Source organism: Triturus cristatus, chromosome 3_1 (genome assembly GCF_964204655.1).
Source record: "Triturus cristatus chromosome 3_1, aTriCri1.1, whole genome shotgun sequence".
NCBI classification, from domain to species: Eukaryota; Metazoa; Chordata; class Amphibia; order Caudata; family Salamandridae; genus Triturus; species Triturus cristatus.
The window spans coordinates 650,567,249-650,588,170 of NC_140583.1; the positions used below are offsets into that span (position 1 = coordinate 650,567,249).

General features: G+C 45.1%; 1 protein-coding gene across 6 annotated transcripts in view; it reads right to left on the reverse strand.

Annotated features, from left to right (window-relative positions):
- UACA (uveal autoantigen with coiled-coil domains and ankyrin repeats) overlaps positions 1-20,922 on the reverse strand; it is a 350,198-nt gene that overhangs the window by 80,286 nt on the left and 248,990 nt on the right. For all 6 annotated transcript variants that reach the window (XM_085644675.1, XM_085644673.1, XM_085644671.1 and 3 more), the window contains exon 3: positions 9,195-9,283. In XM_085644675.1, the coding sequence (XP_085500801.1) occupies positions 9,195-9,283 (89 nt within the window). The remainder of the gene's footprint in view (positions 1-9,194; positions 9,284-20,922) is intronic.

The window sequence follows — 20,922 nt, forward strand, 5'->3', positions numbered from 1 at the left end:
CTGGCAAGCAGTAGGCTCTATGGTCTTGAAGGAACACCAAATGCAAAATCTCTTCCACTTTAAGGCATAAGCAGAACGTGTTGATGGCTGGTTAGCATCCTTGAGGATGTCCATGCAATCCTGTGGCAAGTTTGTGGAAAACGTCTAATATTTTACTTGGCATAAGCGACAGCCCTTTTGGCTGTGGTGTCCATTTCCTTTCCTTCGTAATTCTCCCACCCTCTGCTGCTCGTCTTTTTCTGCCGGTGTTCTCTATTTTAGTTGACTTCCTGACTCAGCTAAAAGCAATGTACGTGTAGAGAGTTTTTAGCTGCCAGAACACCTGGTCTCAGATGTTAACTGTCAATCATTTACTGCTGCCATAAGCATTCCTGCTCCCCCTACTGCTGCCATAAGCATTCCTGCTCCCCCTCCCACTTTGCAGACCATGTGATTTTTCATTGGTTCTTGTTTGCTGATAACTATTTCTAAAACCTGTTCTTCCTATTTCTGTTCACATGCTTACTCTGCACTAAACCTGTATATAAGAACTGTGTTCTGTGAATTCAATGTACTACCTCCAGGCAGCACTTGAGTGTTGTGTGGACCTGGTCCCACTCAAGAGTGATTAATAAACTTGTTTTTTATTTCCAACTTCAGTGCCGATCTCTATTTTGTTGGTCTCTGGACCCGTGGACAAGAGGGTGACCCTGCACCAGTGTGCCCACTTTTAGGCACATTTCCACAAGTTCAAGTGCCATATTGCACCAGCTCAGGAGCCATGCAGCCAAATTCAAGAGGAGAGATTGGGGTGAACCACTTGGCCTCCGAACTTTGTTAGCAGGTCTGGTCGGTATGGCAGCTTTAGATATGGACGCTGTGACAAGTGAAGGAGGTCTGTGAACCACCACTGACATGGCCACTCCAGGGCTATCAGGATGAGTCTGGCTCTTGACAGATTGAGGAGGACTGCCGGGATCAGAGGGATTGGTGGAAAGACGTAAACAATTTGCCTGACCAGTCGATCCATAGGGCATTCCCCAGAGTCGCAGGTTGGAAGTAATTTGAGGCGTAGTCTTGGCATGTTTTGCTTTCTGCTGTGGCGAACAAGTCAATGTGCAGAGAGCCCCACAGCCAGAAGATGTGTTGCACAACGTCGCCGCGAAGGACCCATTCGTGATTTTCTTGCAGAACCCTGCTGAGGGCGTCTGCCTGCACATATTGAACACCTGGGAGGTGGGTTTTGAATGACAGGTGAAACATTTTCATTGTAAAGGTTGACTGCTCGGAGCTCAAGGAGATTGATGTGATATGTCATCTCTTTCGGAGACCATGCGCCTTGAATTTGGAGATGATCCATTTGGGCTCCCCACCTCAGTAACGATGCATCTGTCACTATGGCTTGAGAGGGAGCCTATTGGTAGAAAGGCATCTTGTGAAAAAGATTGGTCGAAGAGCTCCACCATGTCAGAGATTGCTTCGCATAAGGGGGGGGGGGGGACGGGGGAGAGAATGATCTGGTCTTCTCAGCTGCCTAGTCCCACTGGTCCATGAGACATTTGTGCAGGAGATGCATGTGGAGGCGTGCATTCGGCGTGAGGACGATAAATGAGGCCATGGAGCTGAGGAAGGATGACACTGACCTCACCGGGGGGTAAGAATCTTTCACTAGAGTAACATTTACAATGGATCGATGAAAGTCACTCCTCTGAAGGACACACTTTTGCCTGCTGTGTGTCAACGGAGGCCCCTAAGTATTGCAAAGCCTGAACCGGGATGGAGACTGACTTGATGTGGTTGATGTGAAAACCCAACCATTGAAAGACATTGCATGTATAGTTGAAATGCTGCTGGGCTTTCTGTGAAATTGACACCTTGATTAACCAATCGCCTAGACAGGGATAGACAAAGATTAAGTGCCTCCTGAGATGAGCTGCAACTAATGCCATGCACTTCAAAAAGGTCCTGGGAGAAGTCTTGAGGCCAAATGGAAGGACCTGGTATGGATAGTGGTTCTGCCCCATTACAAACCTCAAGAACTTGCGCTGTTTCTTGGGGATGGGTCTGACGTAATACCAGCATTCTAAACTTTTCTCACCTAATCAATTTGTTGGCTACTTTTAAGTTGAGAATGGATCTGGATTTGTCCTTCTCTTTTTTCTTCACCAGATAGTATCTGTAGTAGATGCCTGTATCCCGATGTTAGTAGGGAACGACCTCCACTGCACATTTCTGTAGCAAGAAGCATGTGCAGATGATGGCTGGATGGTTTTAGTTGTATGGTCGGGGGAGGATTGGTGAATTTGAGAGACAATACATTATTCAGAACAAAGGCGTCTTTTGTGATTTTTTGTCTCTCTGCCAGAAAGTGTGTGATGTTTCCGCCTATCGGAGTGGCTAATGGAAGAGGGGGAATGGAAGATTCAAGGTTTGGTGCCACTTATGGCTTTACCCCGTGGACGGTCTATCGGGAAGGACACCCTCAAGATAGTCATCTCTGCTGTTGCTGGTATGGCTGCTGCTGTTGTGGCTGCTGGTGACCCTGGTACCAATGAGGGGTTTGAACCCTCGGAGGGTAAAACCGGCGCTGGTAAGGCCTGAAAGAATGCCTTTGCTCTTTTGGTCTTTCTAGGCTGACAGCCTTAAGAGTCCATTTTAAACTTCATGCGAGTCATCTCATCGTCAGCGTGGCTGCCGAAGAGGGTAGACCCTGAAAACGTAAGATTTAAGATCCTTTGCCGAGACTCTGATTTAAGAGACGTGAGGCAGAGCCAGGAATGTCGCCTTGAGACAATACCATGACAATATTCTTGTGCTGATAATAGGGAGGAGTCTGCTGTGGTGCTGATGACTTGGTTGGACATTAGGAGGCCTTCATTAACAATATCCAGGAAGTCCTCTCTTCTGTCCTTGGGAAGAACGTCTGCAAATTGCTGGATTGTGTCCCAGAACGTTCCATCATATCTACACAGGAGGGCAGTCAGTAGCACTGGACGATTTAATGGTGGTTGCGGCCGTGTTACAAACTTTGTGACCCATATTGTCCAATTTTGTTGCTCTCCTTACCAGGAGGAACTGAAGAAACAGGGGTGGTAGCATGATGCTGATTGGCCGACAGAATGACCATGAGTCAGAAGGTGGATCTGGTCTGAGGAAAAGGGGATCTTGCACAGGAGGTCTATATTTTTTCTGTAGCCACGAAGGAAGGAAGGTTCAGGTTGAGGCTGGGGTTAGTAACAGTTCCATCGTTGGTTCCAAAAGACTGGAAACCAATGGAAGCAGAGGTCTTGAAGATGACCGCTGGTGTAGTCTCTCAAATATAACAAATGTGGTAGGTGTGGGGACCAAAATCTGAATATAAAATTTTGCCGCAACTCTTACTAGAACCTCCTGGAATGTGGTGATTTCATCCACTGGAGAGACGCAAGGCGGGAGAGAATCGGTCAGTGTCGGCGAATATTGTCCAATTTATGTAGAAGAGGACAATGTGTGTCGTAATCGATGTCTAGATGTTGTATGTGTCCTGTACCGAGATCTATGGCAGCGATGGCGAGAACACCTGGAGGCGTATGAATACCTTGAATGATGCCTGTGATGATGTGACCGATGTCGCGTTCTGGAGCACGATCTACACCTTGGCAGTGCTACACGTTAAGGTGTTGGTGGAGGAGGTGAAGAATCTGGCAGCACTATCAAGGAAGAGGGAGAACAAGCCCTTGAGTACTCCGAATCAGGTGACCAATAGATTTGCGTCCTTTTTCTCCTCTTTTCTTGTGTTGATGTCGAGATGGATTTAGACGTCGATGACTCAATGGGGGGGGATCTCCTCCGAACCCTGATACCGAACTGTTTCTCGGCATCGATGGATCACCGCATCTCAACATAGACTGATCACCTTGTCTCAATGTCAATATACTCCTCAACATCAATCTTACAGAGCGTGTCGATGGCACATGAGGTCTACCTTGCCTCAACGTTAATCTGCATCTTTTTCTTGATGGCCATCCAGCCCTGGACATCTTGCAAGTCGGTGCCATATTACCCTCCATGTCAATCGGCAAACATGCTGTTTTCTGGCTGGCACCCTCTTTATGGACCTTCCACGTCCCTCAAGAGGCAGATGTGAGAATCCTGGTAGAGGACTGACACTTTGAGACTGGACTTGTGGCCTGTGTCGTTCTTTCATGCCATGAAAGCAAATTTTCTCTCTCCCCCTCAGGGTGCAATGTGAAAACTTCTCTCAGTGTTGGCATTACTCTGGAACATGTGTAGATGGAAGGCAGAGTATACATATGTGGTGAGGGTCTGATATGGCCATTTTTCTCCCAAAGGCAGTGCCACTTATCAAATAAAGAAGGCATAATTATTGACAAAATGCCTCAAAATTCTGTCAGAAAAAGCTTAGAACTGTGTGAGGATGATGAAATACATCGAATGATTCAAAGAAAACAAATTCTACAGGTGAGTTTGAAGAAAAAAAGAACTAAAAGGTCGAGCTCGATGCTCCAGGTTCGTGTCACCAGGTGCCGTAATATAAGAACTGAGGCAACTGCCACCTGCTAGGCATGATGGGATACTGGTGATCTCCGAGTCCTTAAAGGCGCAGACACGGTTTTAAACTCACATAATGGCAGCATATGGGGGTACACTGCCCTGCTAGCCTTTATCTTCTTCCTTTACAAAAAAGGGTTTGTGAAAGAGATGTAAGCTGTTTTGTAAAAATTTCACATCAAAATTATACGTATTCAAGGGTATTTTAACCTTTTTGTAAGTACAATCTGAAGTATTTCTCCAATGTAGCTTGTTTTGTAAGCTGTGCATCATGCTCTTCCTTAAGTGTTTCTGCAGGCCTTCCTGAAGAAAGGTAAACGTCTACACTTAAGAAGATATGCTATGAAGAAGTCCTCTGGGATTCCCGCACGTGGCCGGAACTATTCAAACTCTTAGGGCTATCAATGGAGATCCCCTACGAGAGAACTAAAGTTATCCTGCCTTGCCACTGAAAGACTAGACAAGAAATCAGAATGCTTTCGAAGATATACAAACCACCTTGCAGCTGTCGATGGAGAGCAGCATGCTCATGACAGCATTATAAAGCAATGATGAGGAGTGGTTGATTAATAACTTGGTTACACAGACAGTGTGTGCTACTGAAGTTCTGTCATATAATAACAATATAATTAACAGCTGTTACCATTAATTCATTTAATGCTACTCAATTAATCAACGTCAGAAGTGTGAAGGCCTGAAGTGGACCTGCCAGAAATAAAATTTCTGATCAGAATCTCAAATTCGCATGAGCGTTACCTTTATCTCACTAAGCAAAGCTGCACGTGCAACACTGACATGGCTAAGGCAGTGGCTGATGTAAAAAAAATGTATAAAGTTATATTTAGAGTGACTTCATTGATGTTAGTCCATGGGCTCCTCACCATTATCTGCTTGGAACCACAAACAGATTCAGTTCAGGGCACTGTGCCTGATAGCACACACATGTTTGTGTAACAAATGAGCATACCCTCTTATGTGCACACATGCACTTTTACCAAGTCTCTTTTTGGAAAAAAGGAAAGAACTATGAGTTTTTTTCTGATGAGAGGATTAGCAGAAGGGCATTTATAAAGGGAAAGAGCCAGTAGATTGAGTAACCGAGACACCATAACGAAGGGTCTTTCCCATTACCAACTTGTGGGCATAAACCAAAGCAAATATAAAATGGAGAAGGCAGATTGGGGGAGTTTAGAGATAGAGAAAAGAATCTGAAAGAACGGCGTAGCCAAAAATTAGCATCATTCTGGCAAGTAGCCTCAAAAGCATAGTATCAATATAATATTAGTGTAATAGCCCATGTAGTCTTCCAGCCTACATCTCTGATAAGTGCTGCCTGCAGAAGGCCACAAAAGCTGCCTTAGTTCTGGACCATCATGTCCTTATGGAAAACAGAGAAATGTTTTGAAGCTTAAAGGGCTTGCTGTCCACTAATGCATTCAGCCAGTATTATGGACACCGTGAAAGAAGTCTAACACAGAAGTTGTTCTAGGTTTCACAAGGCTAATATATCAAAACGTTTATGCATTCAACCTGGCAAGGACCACGTATAAGGTGACATGCTGCCAGGGAACTCCATGGACCTAACCGGGAGTACAACCCCTGAGGTCTGTTGTTGTAGACTACAGTGGCTGCACGGTATGCTAAGCAGATGTCCACCTACAGTCCTATCGTGCTAGGCTAAGTGCACCTAATACTACACCACCAACTAGGCATATGAGAGGGTTGATGCTCATTGCTACAGCCTAATGGAAGAATCTGAGTCATACAGAGTCCTGGTGGAGGTCTTACTGGCAGTCACCTGTATATATTAGTTCTCTGAGAAGAGATAGGTGTGCAAAGTTTAGATCCTGAGAAACCATGCACTCAGACTCAGTGATGGAAGGGACTCAGGTGCAGCACTTTCCCTTGCTCCATGGACAGGAGGTCCAAGGAAGCAGGCGAGTTCCTTTTGAAGCAGACAGTTGATGTAAGGAATCAAGACTTGCCTGTGTCATGGCAGGGTCATTAGAATGACTGAGAATCCTTGGCTCTCTGATCTTCTGTAGAACTTTGAGGATCAGAGGAGTTAGACAGGCACACAAGAATAACCCATCCACTCCACTACAAGGCCACTGCCTGGGATGAATGGCCCCCTGCCCACCCAACAGGCGGACTAGTAACTCGAGGCATGAGTGGCTAAGTTGTTTAAGAGTACTTCCTGGACAATTCCTCATTCACATGGTGAGTGAAGACTCTTGCTCAGACTATCAGTTTCAGTATTACCGATCCCAACAGCTATGTGAGGGGCTGGCATCAACATGAAGTGTTGTAAGGCCCATTCCCAGGGAAGCTCAGCTAGCGAAGTGGGTGCCCTCTTGTTTCCTCAGACAGAGAGGGCTCTGATATTATCTGTTTCGTCCAACATCACTGTGGATTTCACCACTGGAAAGAAGACTTTCTGTTCTGGAAATATTGCTTCCAGTTGAAGGGAGGAAACTGACTTGTCCCACAAGACACTGGCAGCCAGGCTGATCAGGCAATGTGATTACCACCAACTGTAAGGAGACTGCGAAGATCACAAGCTGAGACTGGAGCAGGTCGAACGGACAGCTCACCCCAGATAGTTGAGTGCATGTACTCACTTTCTCAGGCGCATGGGTGTCAGGACAGAGATGGGCTTGAAGTGGTCCTCATGCATTTGGCCCCAGTGGTCTATCAGATATAACTGCAGGATATATGTGTTGCTTTGCAAGGGGTACCACCGCTAGGCAAGATGCCTGTAACCTCAAGCTTCTGAAATCATCAATCGCCTGTGAAGTGAGACAGCAAGTGAATGTGTGAAGTGGAATCTCATGTGTAGCACCATGGAGAGTGTTAGTAAGTTCACTGAGAACTTAGGACCACAAAGGACACTGAGTGCCAGGGCTAGACCGCAATTTGCATTCTCCTATGAAGGACAGCGAAACTAATTGAAAAGAACAAAAGGGTGTCTGAGCAAGGTCTTGTATAAGGAATCCACTGAGTGAAAGAGCAGCAGCTTGCAATCCTTACCTTTAATAGGAAAAATATAAAATAATGAGAATGTGCATGCACATACGAAATTGGGTATGCCTCGTAGGAGTGAGTCATTCTTTGTACTGGCAAGCAAACAAATCTATTTAAAAGATATGAAAGCAGTTTCCAGTCCTATGATTAGGTGGCAAGTTACCCACAAACTGAGACTGGGCAAGAGCCAGTGTGTAAGAGAAGCACGGCACGGATGTGCTTGACATTTTGGTTTCAGTCAATCATTCAAACTGTACTTGTATAGAGCGGCTTATCAACCATTAGGGTAGCGAGATGCTGTGCTGCAGGGTCAGCCGATGAGCCAGGTCTTGAGTCCCTTTCTGAAGTCAGCCAGCAAGGGTGAGTTATGGAGGGGAACGGAGTTCTAGGACTTGGCAGCGAGGTGGGAAAAGGAGTGCCCTCTGGTGCAGCAGTGGGGGGGTGTGCGGTATCTGTGCAGGGCAAGGTGAGTGGAACGGAGGTTCCTGGGTGGTAGGTGGAAATCTATGCGGTGGTTCATGGTCGTGGAGAGCTTTGTAGGATTGGGTCAGTAGCTTGAATTGGGATCTTTTCTGGATGGGGAGCCAGTGGAGGTCTTTCAGGTGCTGGTGATGTGGGTTCTCTTCGACAGGGTGAGGATTAGCCTAGCTGCTGTGTTCTGGATCGTCAGGAGTCTTCCCAAGAATTCGGTGGTGGTAGCTGTATAGAGTGTAGTCCAGCCGGCTGGTGATGAGGGCCTGTGTCACTGTTTTCCTGGTGCTGGTGGGGAGTCATTTGAAGATTCTGCAGAGCATGAGTAGAGTGAGGAAGTAGGCTGAGGCAACGGCATTTACCTGGCGTTTCATGGAGAGTTTGCTGTCCAGGATGATGCCAAGGTTGAGGGCGTGGTTCTCTTTCGGAGTGAGGGTGGGTCAGAGTTCTGATGGTCACCAGGAGTCATGTCTGCCGAAGATCAGTACTTTAGTTTTATCAGTGTTGAGTTTCAGGCTGAGACGTTCTTCATACAGTTGTGGAAATTGGTCTTGGTCACGGTGGGTTCCGCTGAGGGCGATAGGACGAGTTGGGTGACCTTCGTAAAAAATATCACAATGTTATAACTTGATGGGGGGGGCTACTCTCACTCTTGTGGCTGGAGTGGGTGGCTCAGATACAAGGCATCACACTTTGAGCTGGGTAGAATGGGAATTAAACAGGGCTTTACACTGCTTTTCAGGTGTCAGAACTGCTACACAACACATCACACTGGTGGGCACAACAGTCCTTCCTTACAACACATCATACTGTGTACAGCTGAACAGACTACCTAATATACAAATAAGCACAATGAATGGACTGAGATATATAAAGGCATCATACTGGCATGGATGGGGTTGCTGATCAAAGAGGGACTATGCTGCTATCGCTGACCGACACATATCTGTATACGGATTTATACTGCGGCCTGCTCTTTAATGACAACCACATAGTTTATAGCTATCTGCATTGAAGACTTATGCTCAGAAACCGTACTTAGACTATAATCATTGTAATGTCAGTTTGGCATATCACATTAGAGATACAACATCGAGCATCTATGCCATCTTTCAGATTATAGCAATACCAAAAGAAAAGCTCTCCCTCCCCGATTACTCGAGGCATACCAACAGCATCGTGACTGGTGATGTCCACTCCATGCAACAAGATGGTGTTCAGGCAGTCCAGGTTACCCTTGGAGGCCACAACATGGAACCTGCAAGTAGAAGAAACATGACTACATCAGACAAGCCACCATAAGAAGGATAAGACTGGACAGTGGTCATAGGGGCTCGATTATAAATCTGGGGGATGTTATGTGCAAAAGACACATAACTACAGTCAGTCCACAAGCTGGATGGAAAGCCTTACAAGTATATGTTCATGAGGAAGATGTCTGAACGATATACTTGGGTGCACCAGGACATGCGTAGAAGTTGTAGTATTCATGTAGGGCCAGAACTGGAAGATGGAATTATACTGGCAAGGGATGGAAGATAGGAAAACATATATTAGGGTAGGGTGATGAGAAAACACACCCCACATTCCCCATTTCTTTCAGTTATATCACATTTTAGAGTCCTTATTGCCAAGTACAATGCTTTATTTCTTCCAATCACGGGTCCTGGGTTTGTGCTATAGAATGATCAATAGATGCATGCCCGATAATGGGGCAGATAGATGCAATGTAGGCAACAGGACAGCTGGCAATGGGAATACTTGCAAATTGGTGGGCATGAATACATGAACGAAGACCGGGCCAAAAGATGGGAACACATGCTAAAGAACAAAACTGTACAATAAGAATGTGACACTGCTTTGCGATGGAAATGCATGCATAAGACTCGTTTTGGAAGTTTGAAAGGCATGCAAGCGTATGGGATTTTGAGATGGCTATATGTGCATGAGCATAGGGCCAAGAGATGGAATATATAAAAAAAAGAAAGGGATTTGAGAATGGAGAAATGTGCAAGAAGACCTGGGTGGTGGGAACAAGGCTTGGTAGTAGAGATGCTTCTAAGAGGACCGGGCTGCAAGAACAGAATGCATGTATGAGGGCAGGACTTTGTGATACCAGTATGTGCAGGATGGCAGGATTGGTAGGTGGGACTACATTGAGGCAAAGCAGGCAGAAAGAAGAGAATATATGGAAAAACTATGACATGGCTGGAAACATATTTGATACACTGAACACAAGCAAGAGGCAGAGATAGCAGTAAAAAAGGCTTGAAAGACTAAAAGATGCATAGAAATGGGACTTTGAGATTACAACATGTGCAAGAGGAAAGGCTTGGTAGATTGAATGGGAATACCACTTTATAATGCGAATATGTGCACAAGAACAGGGCCAACAGTTTGCCATCTATGCATACATTAACATTGCTGTTGCTGTGCACACAAACTAGTTTATTCCAGAGAAATCCATTACATTTCCGCATAAACACTATTCATCAAAAAACACGTGTTAATGCCTGGGGCGTTCTCAAACCTCAAAAAACATGTGTGACTGGCATCAAAATGCAGTCTCCCTGTATTCATGAAGGATGGGGTGACGTGTGATCCCCATACAGATATGACTGTACGCTAGCAGAGAAGGACAGTATACAACCATGTAGGCAGGTGAACGCCGCATGCGGTCCCAGATGTAGGAACTTGACTTTTGTCACTCTGATGGGTTGAGGAGTACCACCCCTCGATACCACTCACCGGGACCCAATAAGAATACGATACAGTATTGAACTAACATGGCTGAGGAATAAACTCTACTTTAACTACTTGGTAAAACCCTAGATCCCAGTAATTCATACAGTTCATAACTCGACCGGATACAGGGCAGCCCGGCCGCATCAAGTACCATAAAATATACTGGTTATAAAGAGGGAGGGTCTAGAATCTAACAACCCTTATCCATTAAATAGTCAACGTTAAAAGCATGTCATCCTAATCTCCCGATGAAGTATAAAGATCTGTGCCAGCCATTAAAGGTGGAGTAACTATATGGCAGAGGAACAAGGGTCCAACTAGTAAATGCAAGGTCTGAGTCACTCACAGGTGTCCATGTTGGGCAAACAGACCCCCATAAAGCCATGGCTCTTCAGTGTCACAGTTCATGTTTAGTTTCAGACATCTGCAAATTGCGCAGCCAGAAGCCAAGCATCGGCACAGCCATGAGGTCAGGCTTTGGCAAGCTGAGGCAAGGAGTCATTTATAAAAAAAATTAAAAAATCATCACAACCATATGACAAAAAAAATAAGAAGAAAATAGACTGCCAAGTATACGTGGTCATCATAAGCTTGCATATAGATTTTCAATTTAAAAAAAGATTCACTGATGTGTTTTTTTGATTAACTAGTAATCTTTTTAAATAAAAAGACTTTTAGTTGTCCCATGCATTTTATTATGATTTGTGAAGGAGAGAGGAATACATCGCCTCCCAATCAAATCGCAGACAGCTACAGTGTTACATCACTGCAGGTTTAAAAGGAGACCAAAAATAAATCACCATTTATCATGACATCCAAAATGCAGACTAAATTAATTGCATTCATTTACTCTTCCTATTAAAAAACAGAAAATTCACTTTTAAAAAGCTTAGTCACTGAAAAGAAAGGAACTATTTTAGGCAGAAGTGAACAATGTGCACAGACTTTATTGCAGTGTTTCAAAGTGACGAGAACTAATGGGTAAAAAAGGCTGACCCACTGATCCAGGTTGTGGAGGGCAGAAGGAAAATATGAATGACTATTAAACAGACCAATGGCTGAAGCCCGCGGACTAAAAGCCTCTCTATATATGCATGCATAGCATGCATGATTTTGGGTGGAATAAAGCTAACCAAAGGAAGCAGTGAATGGGCTCTAAGCAGTGGCAGCTCCTCCGCTATGACGGAGGAGTGTAAGCCCCCCTGTCATACTCACGAAAAATTAAACGATAATAAAACAGTTTTATTATCGTTTTATTTTTCAATTTCTAGTCTTCGGGCGGGGCCATCATGGGGGCACTCAGAGGGGAGTGGTGGGCACTGCTATCAGTTCACATGTACCGTTTGGCCCGCCGTCTCAGGCCGGACAAAACGGCATGCACACTGAGCATGTCTCTCACCCAGCTGCGCTGCTAGGTTGGAGACAGCAAAGCACAGGCTCCCAGTCTCTCTGGGAGCGCAAATTTAAAGCGCTCAGGCCAATCCAGATGCTGTTTTCAAACATGAGAGCAGCGTTAGGATTGGCCGCAGAGGAGCCTGCGCTGCTGCGAGGCATCGGACTCCGAGCAGAAGAACGGCGGGCCTGTTTCAGGTATGTTTTCCCCCTTGTTTTCGTTGTTGTTTTTGTCCTTCGCCCCGTCCACCCCGCCATGCCACTCCGCCCACACAGCAGCTGCTACTGGCTCTAAGCCCACTAATTTCATGATATAGCCAATAAAAGGTCTTTTACTTTCAGCGGTCTGGTAGCTGAGACTCAGAAACTCGGCTTTCAACTCCTGAAAAGTGAAATGCATGAAATGTGACACACCTTAAAACAAGTTCAGTAGATGGATTTCAGATGTTACAGGGTCCACGTGGCCTTAAATGTCAAACACATGGAGAAAACATTTCTCAAACACAAACTAAAAACACAGTCTTGCTTTGAAGAGGCAGATGGTATAAAACAATAATTCACACGAGAAAAGCAGAAGTAAGAAACTGAGGAGCAGGAAATACAAATATTGTAACAAGCAACAAACAAAACTAGAGTACAGAACCCTTGCTAGTTGAACTCGTCCTCTAATTTAAGCCACATTTATTACACTAGGTAAAAAATATTCATGAAGGACTTGTTTAATCTAATTTGCTTGTTTATATTGATTGATTATTATCCAATCAATTATGGCATGTTAATGCTCAGTATTAAACGTGGTTAGACCAGTCGGTAAACAATAAATGAACAGAGGGGCATACACTGTATAAAATCACATTTATCGACGTGTAATAAGCTCAAATATGCAGACTTAACTGTAGAAATCTGCACACAGGTTGTTAAAACACTAGATAGAGTGAATATACAAATTTAGGGACATTTCTATTACCTTGTTCAGACCCATTTCCCGAGGAAAGATTGGGTTGCCCTAGTGTGGTGCTAACATTTACTACTCTGTCTGTTTACTAACACGCAGTATTAATGAAGAGAGGGTCCTCAGGGCTCTGTGGAAAACACAAATCACTGACCCAACAAAACGGTATGCTTTACTGACCTCAAAAGTGCAAGGCAGAGACAACGATTTCGAAAACAAGTTCTTTACTTGTAGTTACTCTTAAAAAAATCACCAAGAGTAGTACTGCTCGGTCTTCGCTTGTTTGATGAATCATTCCACCTTTTAAGGTGTGCTTGAATTGGAATGCCTGAGGAGCTATTTTACATATCAGAAACCGACCGAGTCATCACACATTAAATTCTTTAACTCGCGGATGAACGGTTTACAAAAGCAATCTTTGTAGTTTTGTTTTTCGTTGCAACCAGTTTTTTTCGCTGTTTTACGTCCGGCTTCAGAATGAACGCCAGAGCTACAGGCTTCCCCAGTGTGTGCAGTTATGGCAGCCTTGCTGAACTGCACGTGGGCTAAGCAGCGGCATTCATATACTGAGACTCTGCAGGGAAGGCGGCCATCCCCGATTCACTCGCTCACCTCACCTGCTGGAGTTCTTACAGTCCTCATGGTTGAGTCTGTGAAGCCGGTGTGTGCTCTCGGGGCACAAATGGGAAGAGAGTCTGAGACAAAGTGTGAGGGAGCCGGACAAATACCTCATGAGGCTGCGTGATGATATGTTTTTGAGAGGAACAGAGACCTTGAAATATGAACGCGCAAACCCGGGATGAGGAGAAATGCGCATGAGGGACAGAGACCAATTCATTTATAGTCCACTTTCTAATTATTTATGAACGTTGAAAATAACTAGTGAATATAACTGAAAATTAATCATTATACATTTTCGCTGTAGCTTTACAGATTTCTTAGCTTCTCAATGCATAATTTACAGCCTTCCCTGCAGAAAATGTAAAACTGGAAAACCAGTGTGCCACTTGCCGCCCCCCATCCCCCCCCCCCCCCCCCAACCGACCTTCTGGTCTGGGTGTCCAATGTGCTGCTATGCCGCCACACTGCGGACCTGTGCACATTTCTAGTACAGAGAATATAATGTGTTCCAAGGTCAGAGTAGCCACATGCCACCCACCCATCTCTGCTGAGTTCATATGTGTTTTTACCCTCCAATTCCCTCCACCTCTTCCGAGTGCTCAAAACTGTCACACCGAAGTATTTTCGATTTATTTTTCTTTTTACATTACACCCACACCAGATCACGGAGGTAGGTGCACTTGGAGGGTCACATATTCCACCCCCAAGAACTCCCCAGCGTGGTCAGGGCAGAAGCTCATAAACCCTCTGACCAAAAGCCCCTCTATATATGAATGGATGTTTTGGGAATAAAGCCAACCAATGGAAGCAGTGGGTGGGCTCTAAGCCCTCTAAGTTCATGATATAGCCCACAAATGGTGTTTCGCTTTTAGCTGTCTGGTAGCTGAGATCTAAAAAGCTTTCTGATCTCTTCAACAAGTGTCAGAAGGGACCCTATGATGAGCACGCTACCTCTGGATGGGTGACTGCTTCTGTCCTCTAATAATTGAGGTTCATTCAACAAGTTCAGACAAGGTCCACAAGCGCGACCAAAATACCTTTGGTGCATTACAGAGGGGTCTGTTTATTCTACGTTGAGCACACTAAATAGATACTGTATAGGGAAAACATTTAAGGGGAAAGAAACCACCTGAACCTGGCCCAGCCTGGGCTCCATCTGGATGTAGAACCTTCTGGACAGTAAGCAGTCAAAGGGGACGTGCAGTGTAAAGAAAAACACTGTTCTCTTTACCCAGTCCTGCCTCACTAACAATAACCAAAAATAGTTATTCAACTAACGAAAGTGGATCTCTGGTCTTGGCTGTAGGCCAGCCTGGCCCAAAATCATGTGAGGAGTTTAGCCAGAAAAGGTATTATAATCCAAGCCATCTTTATCATCAGACATTCTAAAGAATTTAAGAGTTTCATTACCTCAAATTATCTTCAAGCTCGTGTATTTTGGGTCGATCCTCGACGTAGAGCATTGCACACCTTTTGATGCTTGTGTTCTTCCAGGTCTTTTGCCTTCAGATTAGCCCTGTTAAGATGTGTTAGGTGGTCTACATTTTTGTAATAGCAGCACCAAGAAATAATTTATTTTAAAAGGCTTTTTTGAATATCTTGTACGGCCTCAAGTTGCTAAATGAATGACCACCAGCTGCGTCAGCATATCTATAACTATAGAATACCAATGAGGGATTCATGTTGGCTTGAGAATCAGCGATTGCAATGGCTATAATTATAGATAGCCCTCCACTTCTAGAATCATCCTGAACATTAAAGGTACATCCCAGGGGAAGCTTAAGATGGAGTCATTTCTTATTTAGGGTTATTGCATTTTTAAGGTTTTCTTAAAACCTTAATAAAAATGATTTGAAAACGAAAAGTGTTTTTAATGTTATGCTGTCCATAATGAACAAGGTTCATACACTTCAATGGGTTTTTAGATGGGCCGAGTGTGGAAACAACCCCTTCTAACATGCTGAACAGCCTACTGCATGCCATTTTTGTAAACAGCATAGTGAACCTCGATACTTAATCAGTTGTAGACTTACAGTTGTGAAGAGAACAGAGGCAATCATTCATGCTGCCGATTCCCACTTGCAGTCCTATATTGCGAGTATTTTCACCAATTTTTGAGAATCTGAGTATATATTTTTAGCCTCTTAAATGGCACAGAAAGACCCGCAACAACACTCTGAACTTTCCGCAACTGGAGGCCACATTTGAAAATGCCGCTGGGTGACCTACTATACTTGATGCTTCTTTAAGCAGTGGTGCTCCTGCAATGGAAGATTTGTTTCTTACCATAATGCAGTAGGGCCAAACATTTTTAACTGATTCGAACAATCATTTGGTAGCTTTGCAACATAACTCCAAACCAGATTCAATTGCGAACAGCGAACAAAAGATGTGCATCAATGGCCAACCACAATCCATGGTCATGAAAGCATGTTGCTTTACCGGCTATTGGAGATTGAGCTCTGGCCAAAAACACAGTGAAAACAAAACTGGCAGAACCAGCGGCCTTCCAAACATCCAGATACATCCAGTTCCAAAGATATATTTACTCTGTGGGACACATTAGGAGCGACAAGATGTAGACTTTTCAGAGTATTTTCGGGTCTCTGCTCAGATGATGTAAATGGAGGAGCACCCGGATCCTACTTTAGGAGACTGGGCACGCGTACCATTGCATGGGGAGTGCGCTTCTAACCCACAAGACGCATTTAATGTTCTCATTTCCATACCCCATTACTGTGAGATGGCACTTTCATGGATATAAGCGTCTTTTTGTGGCCTGGGACAATAAAGCCAACCAGTGGAAGCTTTATTTTACCTGTGAAACTCTGTCTTTAATATAAGTACTTGAGAACACATTAAACATTTGAGGAAAAAAACAACGCTGGCAGTTAGTCAGAGCAACTAACCGCCAAGAGGGGGCTTCTCTTCAGATAAGACATGTAAGGAAAGGCCAAGCCCTGTGGTGGAAGAGTCATCTAAAACTCCCTGTACGTCAGTGGGATGGACTTTGGGGCTACTGACTTGAAAGTACTCCTCTTTGACCAGGAACTCCTCACATCCCATTGTGCAGCGGTATTTTAGCCCATGAAGAGGAATCAGCAATTTCTCTAAGTTATTCTCAAGCTCTCATTTCCGTCCAGTGAAGTGCTGCCCCTCACTCCCGCCCAACACCATAAGTCTGTAACGGAAAGCATCTGCAATGAGCACATAAAAAGGAACCGCAAATTAAGAACCAGAGATGCAGGTACCCGTCCTCGGCAGTCACACAACTTTCAAACTGCAGCGTCGCATGACATGCTTTTATCTACAATGCACACACACACGGCGATCCAAAACTAGGTGCACTAGAAAACTGTAAACTTTTTTGTCAGATTCTGACGTCCGGAAGATTTACTGCCCTGGCTCCACTGCAGGAAGAGGTTATTTGTAACATTATCGCTATGATGTTTTTTAAAAATTAAATCCAAACATTTCATTCCCGTCTTTGTTTTTCCGTCCAGTGCAGAGGAATACATCTATGAATTTAATCCTAACAAGCATTTACAATGCAATGGTCTCGGCATTGTTAAAGTTAGAGCTATTGGCATTGCTCATGACATTATTTTTGTTTATGTTTTTGTTTATGTTTTTGTTTTTAAAACATTTAAAGAAACAGCATTGTTATTACAATGTCTATACCTTAATCACTCAAATGCGAGACATATTGCATTGGCACCCACACAGAGCCGCCCACTCACACACAGAGCCGCCCACCCACACACAGAGCCACCCACCCACACACACAGAGCCACCCACAGAGCCACCCAACCCCACACACACAGAGAGCCACCCCCCCACACACACAGAGCCACCCACCCCCACAGAGCCACCCGCACACACACACAGAGCCACACACACAGAGCCACCCACTCACACACACCCCCACCCACCCCCACACACACACACACACAGAGCCACCCACACAGCCAGCCACCCACCCACACAGAGCCACCCAACCCCCCACACACACAGAGCCACCCACCCCCACACACACAGAGCCACCCCCCCACACACAGAGCCACACACACAGAGCCACCCACCCACACACACACACACACACACACACACACACACAACCACCCACCCACACACACACGCCCATGGGTGCTGACGTGCCCTACATGCATTGTCAATAACTGCTGCAACACTCTGACAGGGGCAGTAGCATTGAAAGCTGCATTCTGGTGCCTGGGGTGCCCAGGATTGTGAGAGATCGGCAGCGGCCTGTATCATGGCTCTCCTAAAATGGCGGATTGGGATTAGCCCGAATCGGACATTTTACCGCAAACCCTGCAGAGGGCTAATGTTAAAAATGTTGACTCATGTTTAAACTAATTGACGATCTGGTTTTCAGTGAACAATAGTCACCCGCTTTTAAATTACTTATAACAAATTGCTTCACAATTGCTGATTGACAGTGTATACCGCGTGCATATTTATGTGTGTGCGCCCCATCCTTCTAAATTAAATTCTGCCTTTGCAGTGTAATTGAACCCTCATTTTATAATGTATTGGGTGCGCGGCTTTTGTGGAGAAGCAGAGATTCCCATATTGTTTTTAATCTAAGTTTATACATGGTATTGGTATTGTGGTGCAGTTTATGGTACATTGGTCAGCAGATGGCATGGTGCCCATTACTGGCTGCTTGGCAGACAACTTTATGACACCAACATTAGAAACACAGAACACAACAGAGAGAACCCTTAACACACCTACCGGTTTTGAAGATTTTGTATGCAATGTGGACGGTAAACTTGGCACTTGGGAAAAAAAACGTTTTCCATATTTTAAAAGTTTTACCGTATTGTGTTCATGATAATATGCAAATGTTCAGGGCCCAGCTTCTAGGCGTAACATATGTTAAAAGAAAGACAAATCAGATGAACAACAAGGCTGTAAAAAATATGGAGAGCGTAGCACTTGTAATGAACAGAAATACTTTGATTCCGAGTGATGGCTTTGGAGTAGGGAGTGTAAAACGTTCGGTTTATGAAAATAGAAGGGGGGAAAAGAGATTTTTCATTAGCAGGTACCTTCAGCTGTGAAGTCACACATGCTGTGCGCGTGTCGACTACAGTGAATTGCCAGCTAGCAGTCTTCAAGGAACACTACATCCGGGTTTGAGCTGATCGAAAGACAAGTCGTCAGGTCAAGGGCCATGCGTCAGTTTTATGGGTAAAGAGGGAGGGCCCGTGGCAGTGAGCGGTGCAGAAATCAGTGGCAGGGCTTGTTTTCGGCCAGCAGGCCTGTCGACACACTCAACCAAGGCGTTTCGTTTCTGTCGAAGTCAAATCTGCCTTGCTCTTCTGGGCAGACCTTTAAAATACGGGTGATGTGCGTTGGCCTCAAACCATAAGGAGAAGTTAGAACGTCTCAGAAGTAGCTTTTTTCTTAATGCGGCAAAAATACATCTTTTTTTGCGGATAAGTTTTTACTTTGTGGTTACAGTGACCAGCCACTATCGATGTTGAGGCGTTACGCTTGTAATCCATATTAGCACGATTATTCTTGATTTAAAAATTACTGTTTGCTCGGCACTGCACATATATGGTCAGTGTAAACCAGTACTGGGCAGAGAAGAGCGAAATAAACAATAGTTCTCGCGTTCGACGATAAACTTACCACACTGATGTGAAAGGCACTAATTGTGTTTTTGCGTTGTGCACGTTTGATGGCCATTAGACCAGGTTGTCTGAGGGCTGTGACGGTCCTCCCCGACCTGACGAGAATGGGGAACCGCATGAGTGTGGAAGGGCGACCCCCTCGGATGCAAAAGCAGGAGGTCGGTTCACAAGCGCTGCCACCATACCGGTACGTGTAACCGCCGGTCCTGGCGGGAAGGAAGCCTGGGGCTTATCAGAGCTTGGAAGAACCGGGAGTGCTGGGGTCGGCATTCTGTGGGGAGAGCCCGGGGGAAGACACGGCAGGGGAATCTCAAAAGTCAAAGTATCCTGGCCCTGACAACTCATGGGTGTTTAAAGGCCACACAAAGGAATAAGGTGTAACTCCTCCCCAAGACACAGAGCCATGAACAGCGCCGCCTTTCTCCGATGTCAAGCAGAAATGCCTCGGAGAAACGCAGCGGCGTTTTCGGATTCGGGGGCGTGTTTTTCTTTCTCTCCACTTGCCATTGGCTGGAATGTTTACATTCCAGAGGAGAGAAAGAAAGTAAAAAACACGCTCCCGAATCCGAAAAAGACGGGGCTTCTTTGGAGAGACAAAGCTCTTCTCCAATGGCTGACCAGCATTTAAGAGGCCAGCCAATGGAGAAGAGGGAATTAGAGGGGCGGGTTAAAGCCCCACTTCTAAAACGTTAAATCTCGCGAGCGAGACTGCGCAAGCGCAGCCTTAGCTAGCCGAGACCTAAAAAGCACTGTATGTAACCTTCCCCCACCCAACCCAACACACACAGCAATTCATCCAACTTCAAACAACAACTGCCTGCATTAAACAAGCTGTCACATCCTCAGTCCTAAGAGATCTAATGCGGACACAAGTGGGGCCCTTAGACTGTAAGATAATGGGCACTTAATAAAAAAAACAAGCATAGGCAAAGCCAAAAGGTCTCACTTTGAAAATGGTTGTTGCCAATGCTATATGCCATCAGCAAACAAATCCAAAATGACAGTCCGAAGCGTGAAGACACACAGGCGCCCATGTATAACCACGTACAAGTCATGTTGCTGAGGTGGCAAATTTTTTGTATATGTACGGAGAAGGTGTAGGTGGGGAAGTGAAAAGAAAGCAGTACAAAGGAGAGCGAGCAACAAAACATTTTCATGCCCATATAATGTTGAAACAAGAACCAATGGCAAATCCAACTGGTCTGTGTTTAATTTGTTAAGGCATACAGCACTAGTACCTTAGAGCAAGTTACAAGAGAGGAAACCAGCATTAGTGAACAAAGGGATATAGTTGGTTAGGGAGAGGTCTGCTGTCGATCCAATCCTAATTCCACACCTGGGTACAATCTTATAGGTTGCCTTGGGGATGAACCCACTGACTTCAGATCCTATGGCAGAGCCCACAAGTGCCACCTATCGTGGACCACAAGCAGGATGCAGGAGGACAAGAGGGCCAGAAGCCTCAGAGCTGCTCCCACCAAGACCGAGGTCAAGAGTTGAAACATCGGGATCATAACCAGA